The sequence below is a fragment of the Brachypodium distachyon genome, chromosome 3, assembly GCF_000005505.3.
Source record: "Brachypodium distachyon strain Bd21 chromosome 3, Brachypodium_distachyon_v3.0, whole genome shotgun sequence".
NCBI lineage: Eukaryota > Viridiplantae > Streptophyta > Magnoliopsida > Poales > Poaceae > Brachypodium > Brachypodium distachyon.
The window spans coordinates 13343275-13364338 of NC_016133.3; the positions used below are offsets into that span (position 1 = coordinate 13343275).

Sequence of the window (21064 nt, forward strand, 5' to 3'; positions counted from 1 at the left end):
AGAAAAGAAAAGTAGGCTCGTTCAGTACAATCCTTTCCGGTTCTATTTGAAGGGAATGAAAGGGAGACGGGAAGTGCCGGATTGCAGTTCATGGCTTTCATCCCTTCAAGATGGACGAGAGGTGTGGTGGCGCAGGAAGTTATCCGCTTGGCCGATCCGACCTCAGATATGATCAGATTTCCAGGCCAAAAAATCTTATGAGGGGCGAGTTGAACGAACTCTTTATTCGACAAGCCAAACATCCATCTCACTCCCTCCGTCCCGAAATAATTGACTTGAATTTGTATAAATTCTTATTTAAATCCATTTCACTTATTTCTGGACGTAGGGAGTACATTATTTATTCAGATTACACCTAAGTTTTGCTTGGTGTAAAAGCATATATGAACGCTTCGCAACATTTCTCGAGTAATTTTAGTATTTTCTTCCAACGCGATTTATACGAATAAAGCAAGAAATGATAAGACAGACAATCGAAAGATACGAGAGGTTATCTGTAGCAACAGCTTTCATGAATTCAGTAGAGACAGACATACAGTGAATTCTTCCCTAAAAAGAAGACATACAGTGAATTCTGAGCCCTCTTCTTCTCCTTTTTTTTTTTGGAAGAATGTAGTATACTCCTTTGACACCGCAATTTTACTTTGGTCGGCTTGTCGCGTGACTGCCTGGCCCGTGGGCTTAGCGCACGCAGCCTGGGCCGTTCGGTGCGGAGCGGGCAGGTCTCAGGTCGAAAGTGCAGCCTGCTTGGGTTTTCCTCGAGGCCAGACTCCACATCCGGATTTATCCGTGGAGCCCCGAAACCGCAGACACCTGCTGCATCCCTCCCTGTCGAGGTAACGAAAAGCTTGGAAAAGATATCTGTTTGGTTGAAGAAATCGGCCTGAACAAACCAAAGTGGTGACCTGGCCGGGAAGAATCTCGCACATTCCCACGGCCAAAAAGCCCAAAGGTGCCACGAAACAACCAAAGTTGGGCATGCCAACTTGCCATCGCCTCCACGTCTCACGCTTTGCCCAGTCTCTGTATGTAACTTTTCGTTGGACGAACACGTCAGCACCACGTGGACTGACACCCCCCGCGTACGAGTCCGTTGAGGATAATAACCAACGGAGATGGAGTCCTTCCGGTCGGTTTTCCGACGTCCGGCGGCCAGTCTCGTACACTACGTAGAGAGAGTGATCCGCACGTACGTCCGGCCTGGCTCCGGCGTCGGGTCCTGCGCTGCGCGAACGAACGAACGGCCTGCGTCTAATCCCGTGACGTGACGGAACGGTGTGCTCGTCGGAGGCTTTTCCACCACGCTTGCTGTTGTTGTTATCATCTCCCGCGAGTAACTAAAAACCTACTGCTGTGAAGCTTGCTCTGCAACGGCCAGTTTTATTAGCCCCGGTGAATCCAAGCGTCGGTCGGAATTTCGAGTTGAACACTAAATGATGTGTAAACTTAATAATTCTAGACTTTATTCCTCACAATCCCTCTGTGGGGTGGTTAACTTTAAAGGAATTTCGCTGTATATGTACCTGTTCTTTGGCAGATCACCGTACCATCGAAGATACACATGTTTTGGTGCCTACTTAGTAATAACAAGCTGCTCACCAAAGACAACCTGAGGAAGAGGCAGGAATTAAAAAAATAGTACTTGTTTGTTTTGTACCAAACCTGAATCTATCACTCACTTATTCTTTGACTGTGTGGTAGTTAGATTACCTTTTCAAGAGCTTGCTGATATTATTCACACAACTGGCAACCTTCTAGTTATGCAATAAACGATAATGGGACACTTAACATGATCACATCTGCTGTTGTCTGGACTGTCTGAAATTTTCGTAATGACTTACTCTTTGCTCGACACATATGGACGAATATACATGTCTTGTGGAAGAACTTATTGTGCTTGTTAAAGCGCTGGCAACCGCTGTGTCTGAAAAAGAACATCCAAATCTAGAAGACACCCAGACTGCGATGAGCAAGAAGCGAGGAACACTTCTGACGGGCCCTGGGACTTCCATCTTGGCAGAAGCAAAAAGCCACCAAAGAGCAATGGAATTGGGACTGCCTGACAATCTATAGCTTTTATGTTGATAAACGACTTAGCTGCCAATTGTTTTAAACCTCGTGCTTGTAGAGATCGATGACATCAAACCCTGACTTGAAAATCCCTGAAGTTAGCACCCTCAACTCTTTATTCCCGGTCTATAGTTGCCAAAACAAGGTATCCAAACAGGGATTCGCTGACAATGCTCACATCACGAAATTGCCTTTGGGATGGTCCGCTTGCAAACTCTGCTATTGCCTTCGTAATTAACTAATCTGCTACCAGCTATTCTTTTTTTGAACTCGCAACGCTGGATCAAAGAACTTTATTCAAAAAGCAACACCCAACAAGTACAACGACGGTATTAGAACATGGAGCGTCGTGATTTTATTTGTGCTCATGGAGCCATGGATAACCCACCCGCCTATGTAAGATTAGAACAACTTCCGATGGATACACAGAAATACTAAACACAAAGAGATATACTAATCCCACGTGAGCTTGATCTAGATTGGACCAAGATGTATACTAATCCTACGAGCTGCTGCCGCGATGGTGAGGCCACTGCACCGGCTAGCAGTTCGGCCGTCGGCGGCCATGGCTAGCCTTCGGCCGTCAGCGCCATGGCAGCCTTCCCCTTCTTGCCGGTCTGATTTGCCCGGCGGTTCGCATGTCCAGAATTTCCATCTATGATCCGAAGGAAGAAGAAGATATCGGGCCCACGAATAAAATCAGAACGGTCGGGAAAGAGGGAGTACAGACGGAAGCATAGACGGGACCCATCCAGTCCATGTGGCTTGATTTAGTCCTATTTATATCCCTGTTTTAAAAACTAAAGACCGGGATTATAAAGTTGAGGGTGCCAACCTCAGTGATTTGTAGGTCAAGGTTTGATGTAGTGTACCTCTACAAGCATAAGGTTTAAAATGGACTTGAAATTCTACGTTGTTTTCGGTGCTGCTTAGCTCCTGCTCGTTTGAGTTGTGGGCGTTGGCCTGTAAGCCCTGTTCATGACTGTGTGTTTCGTTTCTCCTGAAATGAAACATGACGATAAGCCTTTCATGTAAAAAAAAACGACAGTGGATGGATCCAGGTTTTCTTCTTCCAGAATTTCGTACGCACTCATGTCTTAAACTAAGCTGCGCTGACGTTAGCATCAAGTGGCCAAAATCAGCTAATCTCCATCTCCCATTAATGTGTTCCCCCAATTACTCCTGCACACTTCTCTCATCCAAACTGCAAAACCGCAACTGGCCTTTCCGGCTCGTGGAGGTCGGACCCAGGCCCGTCGCATCCAACTAACTGTCGACCCCACCTGGCAGCCACCCATCCAGAATCGACCCCGTGGCCGCCACGCCCCGGCTCCCCGAACCCTCCGAACCCAAACCACGGTCAATCCCGAACCGGAACCCATGGTTACCACACGCTCCGTCCCTCCTCCAAGCCCCACATCACACCACAGCTGACAGCCCACATCGGCCATCTGCACGCCCGCCCACCAACCCCTCTGTTCCTCTGCCTCCGGCTCCATCCCCCGAGTCGCCCCTCGCCCTCCGTCCATGTATAAAGCCGCCTCCTCCGCCCGCCTCCTGCTCAGATCCCTTTCCTCCTCCGCGTCGTCCCCCTCCTCGTCTTGCTCCCCCGCGTCGCGCCTCGTCGCCTCCAGGTGCCTCGCGCTCTCGCGGCCGTGCGGCGCGTGGCCGGGCCGCGGTAGGGTGCTCCCAGCCTCCTCCTCCTCCTTCACCGGGGTCCGCGCGCAGATCGGGGCCGTCGCCGCGCCTGCCGCCGGGACCTCCTTCCACCGCCGCAGGATGGCCACCTCAGGTGCGTGGGTTCGTTCGTTCGTTCCTGCTGGGCGGGCAGGGGTGATCCCGGGTGCCGAGTCCTCTGCCTCGACCTCGTCGCTGTCGTGTCGTCTAGTGGGCATCATCTCCCTCTCAAGCACGCACCCACGCACGCGCCCTGCTCGTGTGCGTGCGTGGCAACTTTGGGAATATTCGAATTGGGAATCGCGGAGGTTCCAACTTATGAGCTGGAGATGCGGATGCGGTGTTCGTTTTGCGTTGATTTGGATTCGATTATCTAGTAGCTGGGAAGGATCGGCGATTTACATGCTTTTTTTTTAGGTTCAAAGCGGGTGATGCGATGGCCGCGATGCCATGCGGATTTGTTCCATTTCTAGTTAGCATCAGCCATTCAGCCAGCAGATTCTATCGGATTCAGGTTAGCTCGCGCGGTGCTCGATGTTAGATGAAAAGACGTGTAGGATTCGGATGTGCGGGAATAGATTCCTAGTAGCACGCACTTTTTTCGAGGCATATGCCTTCCGTATCTGCTCCAGTACACTCGACGGGCCTCCCTGTTCGTCGTCATCTTTCATTTCATTCATGTGCTGCCATCTAGAAACACAGCTCTGCTTAGATTTGATCGTTTGTGATTTGAAGTTGTGAATAGTCATGCCACTGCTCACTGTTGGTTATCTGCCATGGAAGATATATACTGATTAGGTGAGGACTTTGTAGTTTGGTGGTGTGTTTTGTAAGGTGCAGGTTCGAATTGATACTTTTTTTTGTATCTCTGTTACGAGGGCCAGTGTGAGTTCAGTGTAGTAGTTGAGATTAAGTTGAGCTGTCTAGGATTCTTATATTATATGCGTCCAACGAGTATGCATTACATCTCCATTTTCTACATGCTCACGTAAAACTAACTATAGTGTCCTGTTGTCCACCTTGGTCTTCTCGGGATATGTATGTTAAGAGTCTTAAAATGTGATTAATCTTTAACAACACTCCAACCTCACAGCTTATCCAGTTGACTTTGAAGCAGCTTCTGTTTAAACATTGGTCTCCTTAACTTCACTTTTTAAGTGTCTCCCGACATGGAAAATGATAATATACAACATGAACGGTTTAAGACATGCGTCAATTTATGAAAGAATCAAGATAACTGATCGAGTATTGTTTTTCATATTTATTAGCCTTTCTTCATGGCTTCCTGCTGGTTAGGGGCGCGCAGTCTGGTCACGGGCAGGGTTGATCCCCGGTGGCGAGTCCTCCGCCTCGACCTCGTCGCTGTCGTGTCGTCTAGTGTTCATCATCTCCCTCTCACGCACGCGCTCTGCTCGTGTGCGTGGCAACTTTCGGAATATTCGAATTGGGAAATTGTGGTGCGGCTCCTGTAGGGCGGAGATTCCAACTTCTAAGCTGGAGATGCCGGTGTTCGTTTTATGTCGATTTGGATTTCACGCTAGCTGGGATCGCGAATCACATGCTTTTTTAGGTTCAAAGCGCTGATGCGATGGCCGCGATGCCATGCGGATTCGTTCCATTTCCAGTTAGCATCGGCCATCAGATTCTGTCGGATTCAAGTTAGCTCGTGCGGTGCTCGATTTTTAGATGAAAAGACGTGTTGGATTCGATGGGAATAGATTCCTTGTTAGCACGCACTTTTTTCGAGACATCTGCCTTTCGTATATACTCAGTACACTCGATGCGCTCCATTTTGGGATCTAGAAACGCAGCTCTGCTCTAGATTTGATCGTTTGTGTTTTCAAGTTATGAATAGTCATACCACTGTTCACAATTGGTTATCTGCCATGGAAGATATATATACTGATTAGATGAGGGCTTTGGAGTTTGGTGGTGTGTTTTTAAGGTGCAGATTTGAATTGATACTTTTTTTTTGTATCTCTGTTAGGAGGGCCAGTGTGAGTTCAGTGTAGTAGTTGAGAGTAAGTTGAGCGGTCTAGGATTCTTATATTATATGCGTCCAACTTGTATGCATTACATCTCCATTTTCTACATTCTCACGTAAAACTAATTATAATGTCCTGTTGTCCTTGGTCTTGTTGGGATATGTTAAGAGTCTTAAAATGTGATTAATCTTTAACAACACTCCAACCTCACAGCTTATCCAGTTGACTTTGAAGCAGCTTCTGTTTAAACATTGGTCTGCTTAACTTCACTTTTTAAGTGTCTCCCGACATGGAAAATGATAATATACAACATGAACGGTTTAAGACATGCGTCAATTTATGAAAGAATCAAGATAACTGATGGACTATTGTTTTGCATATTTATTAGCCTTTCTTCATGGCATAATGCTAATTATGTTTCTGTTGATTTCCTCTGACTGCAGCTACTGAGCATGCCTTCAAGAATATTTTGACCAGCCTCCCTAAGCCTGGGGGTGGTGAATTTGGAAAGTTTTACAGCCTTCCTGCACTAAATGATCCAAGGATCGGTAATTTCTTATCTTTCTTTTGCCTTGTCTATTACAACCTATGCTCTTATTTGGGTTCTGTCTGTTTAGTCTGATTATTGCATCCTTTTTTTTTGTGTATTTGTAGAAGATGCAATCTAAGATCTGTACTAGTAACATTATGTGTGCATGTTAATCTGCTATTATTGTTATCTGACCGACACAGACTTTCTTCTCCACCCCATCAGATAAGCTGCCCTACTCTATCCGTATTCTTCTTGAGTCAGCTATCCGCAACTGTGATGACTTCCAAGTTACCAAGAATGATGTCGAGAAAATCATTGATTGGGAGAACACATCTCCAAAGCTGGCTGAGATACCTTTCAAGCCAGCACGAGTTCTTCTTCAGGTTTTCAACTGAAACATCACACAGATTACCCTGTTTCTCCATGCCTTTTGCTTACAAGACTTTATTCTCTAGGACTTCACTGGAGTCCCAGCAGTTGTAGATCTTGCAGCTATGCGTGATGCGATGGCCAAGTTGGGCAGTGATGCCAACAAAATCAATCCACTGGTACATCTTATCTCCTTGTTATGTGAAAAGTTCCATCAGTTTGTTCTGAACCATCTCTGGTTTTCACAGCAAAATTATTTCGAGTGGCCCATAATTTAGACCATATGTTGCTGATGACATCACTATGCGATCATCTTAACATATTTATCTAAGTTTATTTGGCTGATATACATATTTTCATATGGTTTGCAGGTTCCAGTAGATCTTGTTATCGACCACTCAGTACAGGTGGATGTAGCAAGGTCGCACAATGCATTACAATCAAACATGGAGCTGGAGTTTATCCGCAATAAAGAGAGATTTGGTTTCCTTAAATGGGGCTCAACTGCTTTCCAAAATATGCTGGTTGTCCCCCCTGGCTCTGGTATTGTTCACCAGGTAGATGCTCTGGATTGAAGGAAATTTTTCTGTTGGTCTTATATCTTCCACCTGACCAACGCCCTGTTTCCATTTTTGATTTCTATGCAAATTTCAGGTCAATCTTGAGTATCTTGGAAGAGTTGTATTCAACACAGATGGCATTATGTACCCTGATAGCGTAGTTGGCACTGATTCACACACCACTATGATTGATGGTTTGGGTGTTGCTGGTTGGGGAGTTGGTGGTATTGAAGCAGAGGCTACAATGCTTGGGCAGGTAATTCTGAAGTGGACCTCTACCTACTTGATTGATATTTCTTACGATCTTGTAGTGAGAGGACAAATGCACTAACAATGATCTCTTTGGAACAAAACATTGTTTTTAATATCCCTTTGCCATACCCCCAAAAGACAGTGGCATTCCTGTAAAAGCAGCCTACATTACTGTAATATGGTAATTTGTGGAACGTCTGTTGAAGCAACTTATTGGCTGTCCTTTTGGCATATTGAGCACACTAGTAAATTTATGGGCTGTGTGGTTTTAGGAACAGATGGTGTATGTGCAAAACAAACCTAATCCACTTGTTCTGTTTGAGCTTTCAAGAAACAAAATGGGTTGTGGTTCAGTGTCCCTCATCTCTCGTAAGCATACGCATAGTGGGAAGTGAAGGATTGAGGTACCCCACCAACCCACCAAAACACATGCGATTATCCCATGAGAGACCTATCCATCCTAGGATATGGTGGTCCCTTAAACCAAAAAGCTCAAGTTTAATTTCATAGTCTGATGAGTGTTCAGTATTGTTTAGCCCCTTTTGATGTACCTCCAGTTGACCAAAATGGTATTTCCTTGTACAGCCGATGAGCATGGTTTTGCCTGGTGTGGTTGGGTTCAAGCTGACTGGAAACTTACGGAGTGGTGTCACTGCTACTGACCTTGTTCTTACTGTTACCCAAATGCTAAGGAAGCACGGTGTTGTTGGCAAATTTGTTGAATTCTATGGTAAGTATTCATGTTATTATAATATCTGGTGCATGCTTTCTTGATATAAATTTATTCATATCTTGTTGATATTTTTTCTTTCTTTCGTTCTATTCAGGTGAGGGTATGGGTAAGCTGTCTTTGGCTGACAGGGCCACAATCGCGAACATGTCACCAGAGTATGGAGCTACCATGGGCTTCTTCCCTGTAGACCATGTGACATTGGATTATCTCAAATTGACAGGCCGAAGCGATGAAACAGTAGGTTTCATTATTGAGATTTTGTTACCCTTTCCGTCTCTTTGATATTTTAGCATTCTAATCCGCCGCCCCGCTTCCCCTGCCCGCAAATGGGGTCGAGGAATAACGGAATATTGTTAATGCTAGGGCTATTGAGGTGTGAGCATGCCGTAACTCCTCATCTTCCAAAACTTTCACAGTTCTGTTGCCATCCTTGCCATGTGGCTATTGAGTTGTGGGCATGCAGTAGCTCCTGACCTGAGTTTTCAAAACTGTCATATCCTTGCCATTGTTTTTCCCTGTTGCCATCCTGGATGCTGTTTCTTTCCTGGCCATGTGATATTTCTTGAACTGGATGCCATGTGATATTTCTTGAACTGGATAACATAATCTAATGAACATGATTACCTATTTTCATTTGATAATATAGTTTATGTGAGTTCTACCTGCATCATTATGTGAACTTAGGTAGTGTTTTGTTCTAGAGCGAGGTGGAATGGAACGGAACGGTTCTATTCTTATAGGAATGGAATGTAATGGAACGGTTCTACTTTTCTATATCCTAAGAACCAAACTCTTAGTACCGTCTTGCCTTTTGTTTTAGGTGTCGATGATCGAAGCATATCTACGAGCTAACAACATGTTTGTGGACTATAACGAGGTATGCCCTTTATTGGTGTTACAGTGCTTAAATTTAGTTATTTGTTGATCAGGATGTAGACATATTTACATTCTTGATTTGCAGCCTCAATTAGAAAGAGTTTACTCTTCATATCTTGCGCTGGACCTGGATGAGGTGGAACCTTGCATTTCGGGTCCTAAGAGGTAAGCCACTAAGTATATGAGTTCCATTGTATAAATTTATTCCAAGGGGGATGCCCATAATGGTTTTGTCACATGCCATTTGATTTTTCACTCTGTAGGCCTCATGATCGTGTCACTTTGAAGGAAATGAAATCAGATTGGCACTCTTGCCTGGACAACAAAGTTGGTTTCAAGGTAAACCTGTTGGTTATGTCCGTTGTGACTTCTGCATTTCCAAATTTACAATGTTTGTGTCTTAAATTAATCGCAAATGCACAAAACATTCCAGGGTTTTGCGGTACCGAAGGAACAACAGGATAAGGTTGTGAAATTTGACTTTCATGGACAACCTGCTGAACTCAAGCATGGCAGTGTTGTCATAGCAGCAATAACTAGTTGCACAAACACATCAAATCCTAGTGTTATGCTTGGTGCTGCCCTTGTCGCAAAGAAAGCCTGTGAATTGGGTCTTGAGGTTTGTTACTCCCTAATGTGCTCACATATTGTTATATTTTTCTGTTTTTCTCTGCCTTATGTTAACTGCGGAGCAATACTTTTCGTCAGGTGAAACCATGGGTGAAGACAAGTCTTGCCCCTGGATCTGGTGTTGTCACTAAATACTTGCTTAAGAGGTATCTTGTTGTCATTACTAGTTTTAATGGAACATGGAATTTCAGTGTGTTACATGCAATGGTATATTTGAACCTAATCTGGTGATTTCTTCATGCAGCGGCCTTCAAGAATACTTCAACAAGCAAGGATTCCATCTTGTTGGATACGGATGTACCACTTGCATTGGCAACTCTGGTGACCTTGATGAATCTGTATCAGCTGCCATTACAGAAAATGGTATGTATAGGTTGTATGCACATTGAATATTTTTAGCTGCAAGGAGTTTGTATTATTAATTAACATTTTTTCTTGCACAGATGTTGTTGCTGCTGCTGTGTTGTCAGGCAATCGTAACTTTGAGGGTCGTGTGCACCCATTGACTCGGGCTAATTACCTTGCTTCACCACCTCTGGTTGTTGCATACGCACTTGCTGGCACTGTAAGTCCATGCCATATTCTCACACTTTGATCCTCACATAACTTTGGCTGAAGGACTTTCATGGTTAAAATATTTGTGTTATATTTGTGCTCTTGTTGCACATTACGACTTGTATTTATCAGGTCGACATTGACTTCGAGAAAGAACCCATTGGAGTTGGAAAGGATGGCAAGGAAGTTTACTTCAGGGATATATGGCCCACAACTGAAGAAATCGCACAGGTAACTGTACTGTAACTTTAATACTCCGTACTTTTCATCTCTTTGTACTTGTTGCCATCATGCTGTTTCCTGTTGCATCACATTGGATGTTTCTATCCCAACTTAGTTCTTCTGTTAAACCAATCATAACTTAAATGATACTCTAACAGGTTGTCCAATCAAGCGTGTTGCCTGATATGTTCAAGAGCACGTATGAGGCTATAACAAAAGGCAACCCGATGTGGAATCAGCTTCCTGTTCCAGAAGCAACCCTCTACTCATGGGATCCAAACTCCACTTACATTCATGAGCCCCCGTACTTCAAGGACATGACCATGTCCCCACCTGGCCCACATCCTGTGAAGGATGCCTACTGCTTACTGAACTTTGGTGACAGCATCACGACAGATCATATTTCACCAGCAGGCAGCATACACAAAGACAGTCCTGCTGCCAAGTTTTTACTTGAGCGCGGTGTGGACCGGAAGGACTTCAATTCGTATGGTAGCCGGCGTGGTAATGATGAAATAATGGCAAGAGGAACATTTGCAAACATCAGGATTGTGAACAAATTTTTGGGTGGAGAGGTTGGGCCCAAGACCATTCATGTTCCTAGTGGGGAGAAGCTTTCTGTTTTCGATGCGGCCACGGTATGTTACTAGTTGTGTGAATATTGTGATATCCTGTCTTCTTGTTACTATTAATATTTGCATATTAATACCCTTGGTGTTGTCTGTTGCGGTGTTACTGCAATGCAGAGATATAAGTCCGAGGGTCATGATACTATCATTCTTGCCGGTGCTGAGTACGGGAGTGGCAGCTCTCGTGATTGGGCTGCCAAGGGACCGATGCTCCTCGTAAGTTACAGATTCAGTGCTTTATTTCAATCTTCGTATTTGGGAAACGATAGCATAAAGCATGTGCTGTTTTCAGGGTGTCAAAGCAGTGATATCGAAGAGCTTTGAGCGGATCCACCGAAGCAACTTGGTCGGGATGGGAATCATCCCACTCTGCTACAAAACTGGCGAGGACGCTGATTCACTCGGCCTTACTGGACATGAGAGGTTCACCATCAACCTTCCTACCGACGTCAGCAAGATCCGTCCTGGTCAGGATGTGACCATCACTACTGACAACGGGAAATCCTTCAGTTGCACTCTTCGCTTTGACACAGAGGTATATACATTTTAGGAACTCGCTGGAACGTACTGTCAGCCCTGGTAACTATAGTTAGGAAATGACATTCTTGGTTGTGCTTGCAGGTGGAGCTGGCATACTACAACCATGGAGGCATCCTCCCTTATGTCATCCGTAGCTTGGCAGGACAACAGAACTAGACAAAAGCACACATCCTTCCAACCACGACGACAGAACTGCGGGCTCTTCAGCAAGCCAGCAGCATCGACGTCGAGACTTTTCATCATATAAATAAACTGAAAAATAAAGCCGCAGGAGACAGGAACCACAATCACATATCCACACCTGGAGCTGGTGTGCGGCACAGATCGATGAACAGTTTTGTCTGCTGTTTGGTTGTGATGATGAAAACTGTGAGCGTGTTTGGAACGATATTTAATTGTGGATTAAATCGTTTGGTTGTAGTCTCTTGTAGACTGATAGCCGGGTGTACATTTCTTTCGTGCTATAGAACTGAATTGGTGTTTAGTAGTTTCCACAATGCCTGGCCTCACATTCTTGAGTTTGCCGTACGGAGTACCAGGAAAATTGACCTTGAATAGCTTCCTCGCACAAACCATATGGTTTCAGGAAATTTTACCTTGAACAACTGGTAAATTAGTACTTCTTCCGTTCCATAAAGATTGGCACTGTTTTAAACTAGGGCTTTGAACTAGTTCTAGTTCTAATCCGTGCCAATCTTTATGTAAAGGAGGGAGCAGTGTGCCATTTTAGATTAGTTTTCTCTTGTTCTCAGCGTGTCAAAGGATGAACCGATGATGAGAACATATATCGTGGCATGAACAAGAACGTAAAATATTTTGAACAAGATTACCTGAAACCAATAATGTGAACATGTATTATGGCGCTTGGAACTTGATACCGAGCTCCTGAGCCATAGGAGCATAACAAAAAGCTAACAGATTTTTAGTTTCAAAAAAAAACATAACAAATTCGAACAAAGTTAACCAAAAGTATTACCCGTACAACATTTCAAATCCAAATGCGGTCTACAATTAAGAACCAAAAAGGGGACAGATTTCCCGCTGGCATATCATCGTCATCATGTGATCAGTCGCCATTACGGTTTGGTTCTGTTTGGCCAACCAGCTTGATCTGTTTTACCGTTTGGTTAAATCAAATTCGTCAGACTCTTTGTTCTGCTCTCATGGCTAATTGGCTACAACGATAAATCACGGTCGAAACACAAGGGCGCCTGCTAATGACTGCGGGGGTGTACAGTTCGTGAATCTAAGTAATCCATCATCATTGCATTAGATCCCCTGTTCGAAGCTTCAACCCTCAAATCCAGAATTCTAAACTTCTCTAGATTGGAAAAATTCGAACTGAAGTTGAAAAGCGGAACCCGGCTCTACTCGCGGACGGAATTGTGCGACCGGACCGACCGGAGTCGGTTCCGGTTCTGGTTCCGGTTATGGTTCCAGTTCGGTCCGACGACCGACCCGACGCTTCCTTTTCTTCTTTCCCCTTTCTCTTCGAGGCTTTTCGAGGCTTCGAGCCCAGCCCCAAACAACAACCTAAACAAGGAAGAAATCATCGGCGGCGGCGGCGATGGTGTGCACAAAGTGTAAGAACCCCTCCTCCCTCTCCCCATGTGCCCCGATTTCTCCCGGATCAACGGATCCTTCCACTCGATTTCGTCTATTTCTCCCCTCCGCCCTGAGATGCTTCAGGGTATGCGAGGGCCTCGCCTTCTAATCCGTGCGCGGTCTCCGTTTTGCAGGCGAGAAGAAGCTGGGGAAGGTGATCGTGCCGGACAAGTGGAAGGAGGGCGCCAGCAACACCTTCGAGGGCGGCGGCCGCAAGATCAACGAGAACAAGCTCCTCTCCAAGAAGAACAGGTACCCGTTCACCCCCACTCAAACGCGTTCTTGTTCCTAGGTCCGTTCAGCCCAGTTAAACACGTTGTTCCTTTGACATCGAGGGCTCTAACTGGAGCGGCATCTTGCCGGTTTGTGGAGGAAGATGGTTCCTTCCCGGTCCGTGCCGGCGATCGGAATCTGGCTGGGTGGAGGATTTTGCGGAAATCGAATTTTTTTTTGAATCCCAGCGTGTGTAGATTAGGGTAATAGGTGACCTCAGCCGTTGTGACCGATCTCGCTTGCTGCATGTTCTTGGATGGCTGGATCCGTTTAACGCTAGTTCCTTAAGCTAAACTGCAACTTGTGGAAGTAAACTTAGTCTTCAGTCAAAGTTACGTGAGGATCATGTGGAAACGGGAGCAGTGCTTTTTAAAGGGCTAGAAGCACCAAAAGCTGAAGCAGAAGCCCAAACAAACAGGGCAATCAGGCTAACAATATTACCTCTGACAGTTAAACCGTCTCCCTTACCACCATTTGGGACCACAGAGTCTTCCGCAGCAGCCTTATGTACTAGGATGATGGAACTACAGTATCCTAATGTCCGCCAACAGCATGCAAGGACTTATTGGTGTGTTGAACTTTACCACAAGATTGGCTCGTTAAGTCACGGTAGTTACAAAAGGGGCTTTAGGCAGTGTTAGAGAAAAAATGGTTATGTCGATGTTCATACTATTATTTAGGTGAACAAATCAAATGGTAACGGAGAGGGTAGGGATAGGAAAAGAAGTGCTAATTTTGTGTGTCACAAGAAGAGGTAGGTTTTATATGGATATGGAGAAGGTACCGAGGATTTCAATGGTGTCATTGGTGCCTGAACTTAATATAGGAACACTGCTTTTCTCTTCATGTTGAAGCAAGACAATCTTGAATTTTTATCGTACTATCTGATATAAATACCTGTAAGGAAGCATGGTAAATGCCTACTTGCTGCTGGCCAAACCCAACCATCTTCCATGGTGAAGAATCGGTCTTTATTAAATGCATGGTAATAATGTTGACACAGAGTGAATAAAGGACAGGGTGCATCCGCTGTAAATGAGTTGTTAGTGGGTATGTCGCAGGAGATAACATGTACCCCTCTATTCCGATATGTAAGACGTGTTGGTAGTTCAAATTGAATACCAGGATGTCTTACATATCGGAACAGCTGTAGTACTTGGAGAATAGATGTGCCTTGGGGTACCAGTGTGAGATGAAACATCAGCTAAAACTTGATTGGCTTACTTTAGGATGGTAGGTGGTTATTTCCACATGTTTTGGTAGTCTGGGTGTGTAAAGTGAACAGTCTCGGAGTTGAAGTGTGTTCTCCAGACTGGGGCAAGGGGTTATTTACACACAATTTTCTCTCTTACCTCTGTAGTTTCTGCCTGTTATTTTTTTTTCTTGTAAGATAATTTGAGAGGGGTCTAACTCTATGCCCTACTTGTCACCATATCAGGTGGTCTCCATATGGAAACACTAAATGTGTAATTTGCAAGCAACAGATGCACCAGGACGGAAAATACTGCCACACCTGTGCTTACTCAAAAGGTAAATAAATGTCTCATGTAGAAACAGCTTCTGCAGCTGCGGCTAGTTTTTCCCACTGCTTATCAGTTTTTGGCATGTACAATTTGCTTGCTAACCAGACGCCATGCTGTGAGCTAATTTACATTCTTGGTTAAATGCACATAACCCTGTAACCTTGTTATGCTAAAATAAAATCATAGTATCTCGCTTGCTATTTCCTCATTAAGGAACAGCCTGTACCTGTCCTCAGAATCATTTGGTTGCTGAACTTGATGCAAGTGCATTCATGTACTGCAAGAAAATAGTATTCTTGACTGAGCTTACCTTAAGAACTTCCTGTATTACGGTCATAGCATTTTAAATCAATATTATTATTGAAGCTTCCTAAATCCTGATTGTGCTATTGGCTTGTTCCAGGGGTGTGTGCAATGTGCGGGAAGCAAGTGCTGGACACGAAGCTGTACAAGCAGAGCAACGTGTGATGCCATGCACGCTTATAAGCCATCAATGATCCCGCTCCTAAGCCATCAAGGATAATCTTGTAGCGACCTGTCTATGTTTAACTTGTAAGATCATGTGCTCGTGATATAGCTGTGGCTGAATAGTTCTGCGTTAAGGGAAAAAACATCTACTCGTTCTAACAATTCTGTAACATTTGTCGTTGCTCTGAAATTTCAACTCCAAGCAGTTATATGCCACAGCAATGGTATTAGTTGCAATTTCAGATTTAAGGGTTCCATTTCCCCAGGTTTTCTGTGCTTGAAACTGGGCGGCACGCCAAGGAAGGCTCCTCTTCCTTGCTCCTGCCAAATTCAGTTTCTTTTTACTTGAAACTTCATGAGTAGGCAGACAGCATTACTCGGGAAAAGCATGTGTGAGGTGATTTCATTTAGTCGGACTTTGAGCCAAAAATTTTAAATAAGAAAACAATTCGAATTTTGACTGGTTCCCAATGGAAAACGGTGAGATATCAGTGCGTGAGAGAAATTACGTACGAATCAATGATTCTTGTTGATGGTACAATTTTGAACGAACAAAGCTACTACATTACATCTCAAGATATAGTATTAACTACTACAGCCTGTGAAATGTACTACAACTTGAGACAGCATCAACTACGGCTAGATCAGCCTATGAGACTACGAAGGTTACGATACCCAGGTTAAATGGACTAATAAACCATGTGATTGCCTACTTGGGCTTATTTCTTGGCATAAATTTTCAAGAGTTAACAGTGCATCTCGATATCCGGTTCTTGCGCCTTTAGGTCCTCTGGTTGAGCACGTGACGGAGCTGGATCTTCTGGCTCTCCATCCGGGCTTCTAGAAGCTTCGCCTTGAGGCTCTGCCTTTGGACCAGCTCCATGCAGCCTCTGAATCCTCGGTTGAGCTGACTGTTCATCGAGTCTGGTGAGCTCCATCGCTCCATGCTCGGGGAGCTCAGTCCCTCGCCCAGCCCAGCGCCCTCGGTAGGATAATACATGCCGCCATTCGATAGCCTTGTGTCCGACGGTCGGGAGTTTATCGGCTCCACACCGTCCTCCTCGTGGATTTCACGGTTTTTCAGAGGGGAGGATCTCCAGAGCTTTGATATGGCTGACTGTTTCTTCTTGGGTAGCTGTTTCATGTCTGACAGGTATAAGTTGCTCAGGTCAATCTGCCCGTCCTCCGAATCGTTCCCACTCGTCCAGGAAATTCTGTCACAGATCTTGTTCACTGAAGGTTCGCTTCCGTTTCCGTTCCGCGAGAAGCTTGAACCCTGCAGATCTTCATGGCTTGTAGTCTCCCAGCTGCTGCCATCTTCTGTTTCGCTGTCATCGCAGTGACTTCTACTTGAGTACAGTTTAGTTGGGTTCTCTAGGAATATATCGGCCATTGGGTTAGCTCCTTGGATTTCTGATTCGTGTACTGAAGAGCTGTGCTGCTTAAAGCATGGTTCACTCTCCTTATTCTCAGGCTCTTCGCTCGGACGTAGCTCCTCGAATATGGCTAGTATGTCCTCTGATGCTGCTGGTGGCTCATACTTAAATTCAACCTCCTGTTCCCTGACCGATCCAATTTCCCGCAAAATGATCTCTGCCTCTCGTACTATAGTGCTGTCTCCATTGGCATGACCAAAAGAGGCAACAAAGGCCTCAACATCCTGTTGCAGTTTACTCAATTGATCAAATTTGGCTTCAAGAGTAAGTCTTGCATCAACAAGTTTCATCTGCACCCGCTCTTCACGCCACACCTCAGCCATCTGTAGCAATTTTCTGTCCTCATCCACTTCCTCCCGCAGTTTCACCGAGTCCCGCTTCATGGCTTCAATCTCGGATTTGTGTTCCTCAACCTCCCTCACAAGCTTGTTGCACACCTCTTCGGTGATTTCCCGTGTCTTCCTCTCATTGTCATACTCCTGCAACAGATTATTTGCTGCCATTTTGACCTCCTTCAACTCATCAACAAGCTTCATGTTAATTGTCTCTAGTTGCCTCCGGTTCTTCTTTTCATGGTCGAGGTCTGCCTTCATATCTTCAAGAATGGATTGAACCTTCTTGTGTTCTCTCTTCCTCCAAGCTGCTTTCTCCTCCCTCAGTTTGTCAAACAAGCGTTCGAGTTGCTTCTTAGCAGAAAGCCGCTGGGCTTCTAGCTCGCCCACCCTATCTTGTGCCCGCTGAAGCTCCATCTGGAGACTATCAGTATGACTTTCCACTTGCGGTTTATCCATGAGATTAAGTTGGCCAGCAATCACATAGGTACTATCCAATTCAAGCCCCTTTCCACTCTCAGACTCCCACTTTGTTGCATTCTCTATGCTCGTAATAGGCATCACAGCTGAGGCAAGCTGAAGCTGGACATACAAAATCAAATTAAATGTACTGAATTAATTTACAGCATAGCACACATAACACCAGTTTAGGTGCACGTATGTTCTAGCTTTACCTCGTGGAGTTCTCCACTGTTACGCTCCAAGACAGAATTGGGACTCGAAGTCTCAATCTTGAGACCATGTCGGCGACCAAGATGATCCTTCCTGAGAAGCTGGACTTGTAGATGTCTTGGTATGTGCTGTCATACAAGTCAATGCGCCAACAAGTGAGTACAGGGCAGATAAGTTGCCAACAAGCAGTGAATAACCATTGTTCATCCTCATCTGCTCACAGTATCTAAACAGAATTGCTACATAAGTAACTAAGACAATGCATCATGCCAATAAACCTTCCACTGTTTTGTGTCAGTCATATTATTCACCAAACCTGAGCAAGGGCAGTTTCATACAGCATCATAGGTCGAAATAAAATCAGCACCAGCCAACAAACTGATATCCAAAAGTCAAGACAGTTCAGAATCAAAACACGCATTTGTTGCTCACTGAATCGGTTGCAGCTACTGCATGGCTGGCGACTATAACCTCTGTAGAAATGTTCTCGGAATCCAATTATAACTAGTACTAGTTTTACAGTAAAGTCTAAACCACCTAGTTAGGTGATAGCAACTCCACTAAGCACCCAATAAAGCGACGAGGCTCCCAGTAAAACACGTGGAGACAAACGGATAACTCTCCTGCATGAAGAACCTTGCAAGGACAAACGTACACTGCGATTCAATGCCGAGCCCGGGCCCCACTAGTAGATGTAGGTGCGGAGGAGGAAAGGGGGGGAGGAGATCACATGAGCAAGATTAGCTCACAAGGAACGCGCCCATGGCCGAGCGGCCAATAAATGTCCTCAGATTAGCCCCCAACGATCGATCGCAACACCAATAAATGCGGGGATCTATGCTTCGATTTGGAAGCGCCAGGACGGCGCAACGGCCGGCTGCCAATTAACTGCTGCCCGCCCGCCACGGGCGAGAGCAACGGACGGACGGACGGTGGTACGTATACTACGGTGGTGCACGAGCTAGCCGCGCTTTAATGCTGGCATTGGCGATTTGCCCCAGATTCGCGCCTCAGATTAGCATTACCGCCCGGGGGCTAAGCGAAAATTTTAGCGGTAAACCAGGTAGATTAGCGCCTAGAGTTTCAAGCATTCTGGATGTGTCCGGGGAAGGATGGTGGTTTACCTCGAGGCCGACGGGGTTGCTGGAAGCTCCGCGCTCGGCGGCGGCGGGATCCTGCTCCGGCGGCCGCAGCCGCCACACCGCGGCCGCGAGCCGCCTCACAGACGCCGCCTTGTCTTCCTCGCTGTCCCGGACGGTCCACCGAAGCTTGGGAGTGCTGGGCCCGCCGCGGCGAGCGGAGGAAGGCGCGGCGGATGCAGGGGGCGCGATGGGGGTTTTGAGGAGGCGGCGGATGCGGCGGCGGGTGGTCGCGGGGGCGCGGAGCGAGGCGGAGAGCGGCATTGCGGGGGGAGGAGGCAGGCTAGGGTTGCGGCGGTGGCGCGGGCATGGGGATCCCGGAGAGCCGTTGGCGGCGGCGGCGGCGAGAGAGGGAGAGTGAAGCGACGGGAATGGGGGAAGGGAGGGAGAGGAATTATGGAGGACGGAGAGCAGAGGCACGGATTTTTTTGGGGACTTGTAAGGAAGGTGGAATTAATGACGACAAAGGGAGGTTTTATCGCTTTACAAAAAACAACCCCACAACAAAGAGGAGGGCTGTTTTTTCCTTTTGAAGGAAAGAGAGGGGCTGTTTTGTATTGCACGTGAAGGACGCTTTTCTTTTCTTTTCTTTTTGTTGCCTTCTGAGGAGTGTGGTAAAGGAAAAGGAGCACTAATAAAACACTGAAAACAGATTTGGTAAAGAAAAACGGGAAATATACAGCCCTAACGTTCGCTCGTTGGCTGTGTTGCGCGACGGTGCTGCGCGCGTGGGCTGTGCTGCCGGTGCCGTGAGACGAGTCTTGTGGCAGTGCGTGCATGCAAAATTTGCATGCGAATCTGCTTGCTTGCATGTCCATGCATTCTTTCTTTTTTTTAAACTTGCATGTGCATGCGTTCATTTTTAATGTACTGCTCCGTCTGTTCCGATATTCTTGTCATATTCTTGTCCCAACCATTTCACAAACACAATTTTATAAAAACAACCTCCGAATTAAAATAATTACAGGTCAATTAATACAAAGTTTGAAATTCAAATCTCTGCCTGCGCACTCCAGGTCGCCCTGCGCTCTCCCCAGGTCGCCTCCTCCTTCCCCTCTGCAGGTCGCCTGCTCCTTCCCCTCTCCAGTCCTGCGTCCAACTTCCTCCAACTTCCTCTACAGCGGAACTGCGCCATCCTCCAGTCCGCTTGTGTCCAGCCTCCAGGCCTCCGCTTGTCTCTAGTCTCCATGCCCATACCAAATCTTAACTCCAGTCCACCTGAAGATGATGCTGGAGCCAATTTGGAAGATGAGGAGCTAGGTGGAGCCAATTTGGAAGATCAGGTGGAGCCAGGTACAGAGCATGAGTAACTCCCGCGTCAGAACAAAGAAAATTATCATTTGCCCATATAGATTTTGAAATTGCTCCTACTACAGCGAGTACTCCATGTATAAACATAAAAGGAACACAGATTTAACATGTTGATCAGGTATTCTGAACACAGATTTGTACAGGTGGAGGAAGATGATCAAATCAACCATTTCTCAGCTTAAATTGTTCATCATGTTGAGAACACAGCACCTTTTAATTGTTTAGCATGTTCAGAGCACAGCTCTAAATGTTCAGAATATATTAGCTTTAGATTGGAGTAGTTGTAACCATTAGAGTTCTTGTTATGAATAGTTGTAACCATACACACATCATCTTTTAATTGTTCAGCATGTTCAGAACACAACTCTAATTGTTCAAATTGCTTCTATATACTCCCATAGATTTGTGTTCTTGGTCAGCAAATTATTCAGCAGGTAACAGTACTCCAAATACAGATTGTTCTTGTTCAGATTTGTTCAAATTATCCATGCACACACATATACACATACACACAGTTTCAGGTAACAGTATATCTACACCTACCGTAATAGGAGTACAGTATATTCTGAACATTACTCCTATATACTCCTACTGTAGGAGTATATCTATAGGATATGTACTCCTATATACTGAGAGAAGAGAGAAGAGATTGAGAGAGAAGAAAAGAGAGTATAT

At 45.5% G+C, this 21064-nt stretch overlaps 3 protein-coding genes across 4 annotated transcripts; 2 read left to right on the forward strand and 1 right to left on the reverse strand.

Moving 5' to 3' along the window:
* Window positions 1-3513: 3513 nt before the first annotated feature.
* LOC100838918 (putative aconitate hydratase, cytoplasmic) lies at window positions 3514-12202 on the forward strand. Its single transcript, XM_003573339.4, has 20 exons — window positions 3514-3862; window positions 6176-6280; window positions 6487-6647; window positions 6720-6812; window positions 7005-7190; window positions 7288-7449; window positions 8031-8175; window positions 8273-8415; window positions 8999-9055; window positions 9140-9219; window positions 9318-9393; window positions 9488-9673; window positions 9763-9830; window positions 9929-10047; window positions 10128-10249; window positions 10372-10470; window positions 10620-11099; window positions 11208-11306; window positions 11383-11625; window positions 11712-12202. Exons 1-20 carry the CDS (start codon window positions 3598-3600, stop codon window positions 11784-11786), a joined length of 2964 nt encoding a protein of 987 aa, XP_003573387.2. The 5' UTR covers window positions 3514-3597; the 3' UTR covers window positions 11787-12202.
* Window positions 12203-13051: 849 nt separating this feature from the next.
* Window positions 13052-15753, forward strand: LOC100839223 (cysteine-rich PDZ-binding protein). Its single transcript, XM_003573340.4, has 4 exons — window positions 13052-13213; window positions 13370-13487; window positions 14947-15038; window positions 15435-15753. The coding sequence occupies exons 1-4, from the start codon at window positions 13198-13200 to the stop codon at window positions 15497-15499; spliced, it is 291 nt and encodes a 96-aa protein (XP_003573388.1). The 5' UTR covers window positions 13052-13197; the 3' UTR covers window positions 15500-15753.
* A 234-nt stretch (window positions 15754-15987) lies between these two features.
* Window positions 15988-19475, reverse strand: LOC100822340 (cingulin). Of its 2 annotated transcripts, none has more exons than XM_003571342.4 (3): window positions 19064-19475; window positions 17942-18067; window positions 15988-17849 (listed from the first exon to the last, which is right to left on the reverse strand). In XM_003571342.4, the coding sequence occupies exons 1-3, from the start codon at window positions 19340-19342 to the stop codon at window positions 16281-16283; spliced, it is 1974 nt and encodes a 657-aa protein (XP_003571390.1). In that variant the 5' UTR covers window positions 19343-19475; the 3' UTR covers window positions 15988-16280. The 2 variants fall into 2 exon arrangements, with proteins under 2 accessions (XP_003571390.1, XP_024318402.1); XM_024462634.1 differs by lacking the exon at window positions 19064-19475 and adding an exon at window positions 18256-18300.
* Window positions 19476-21064: the final 1589 nt, after the last annotated feature.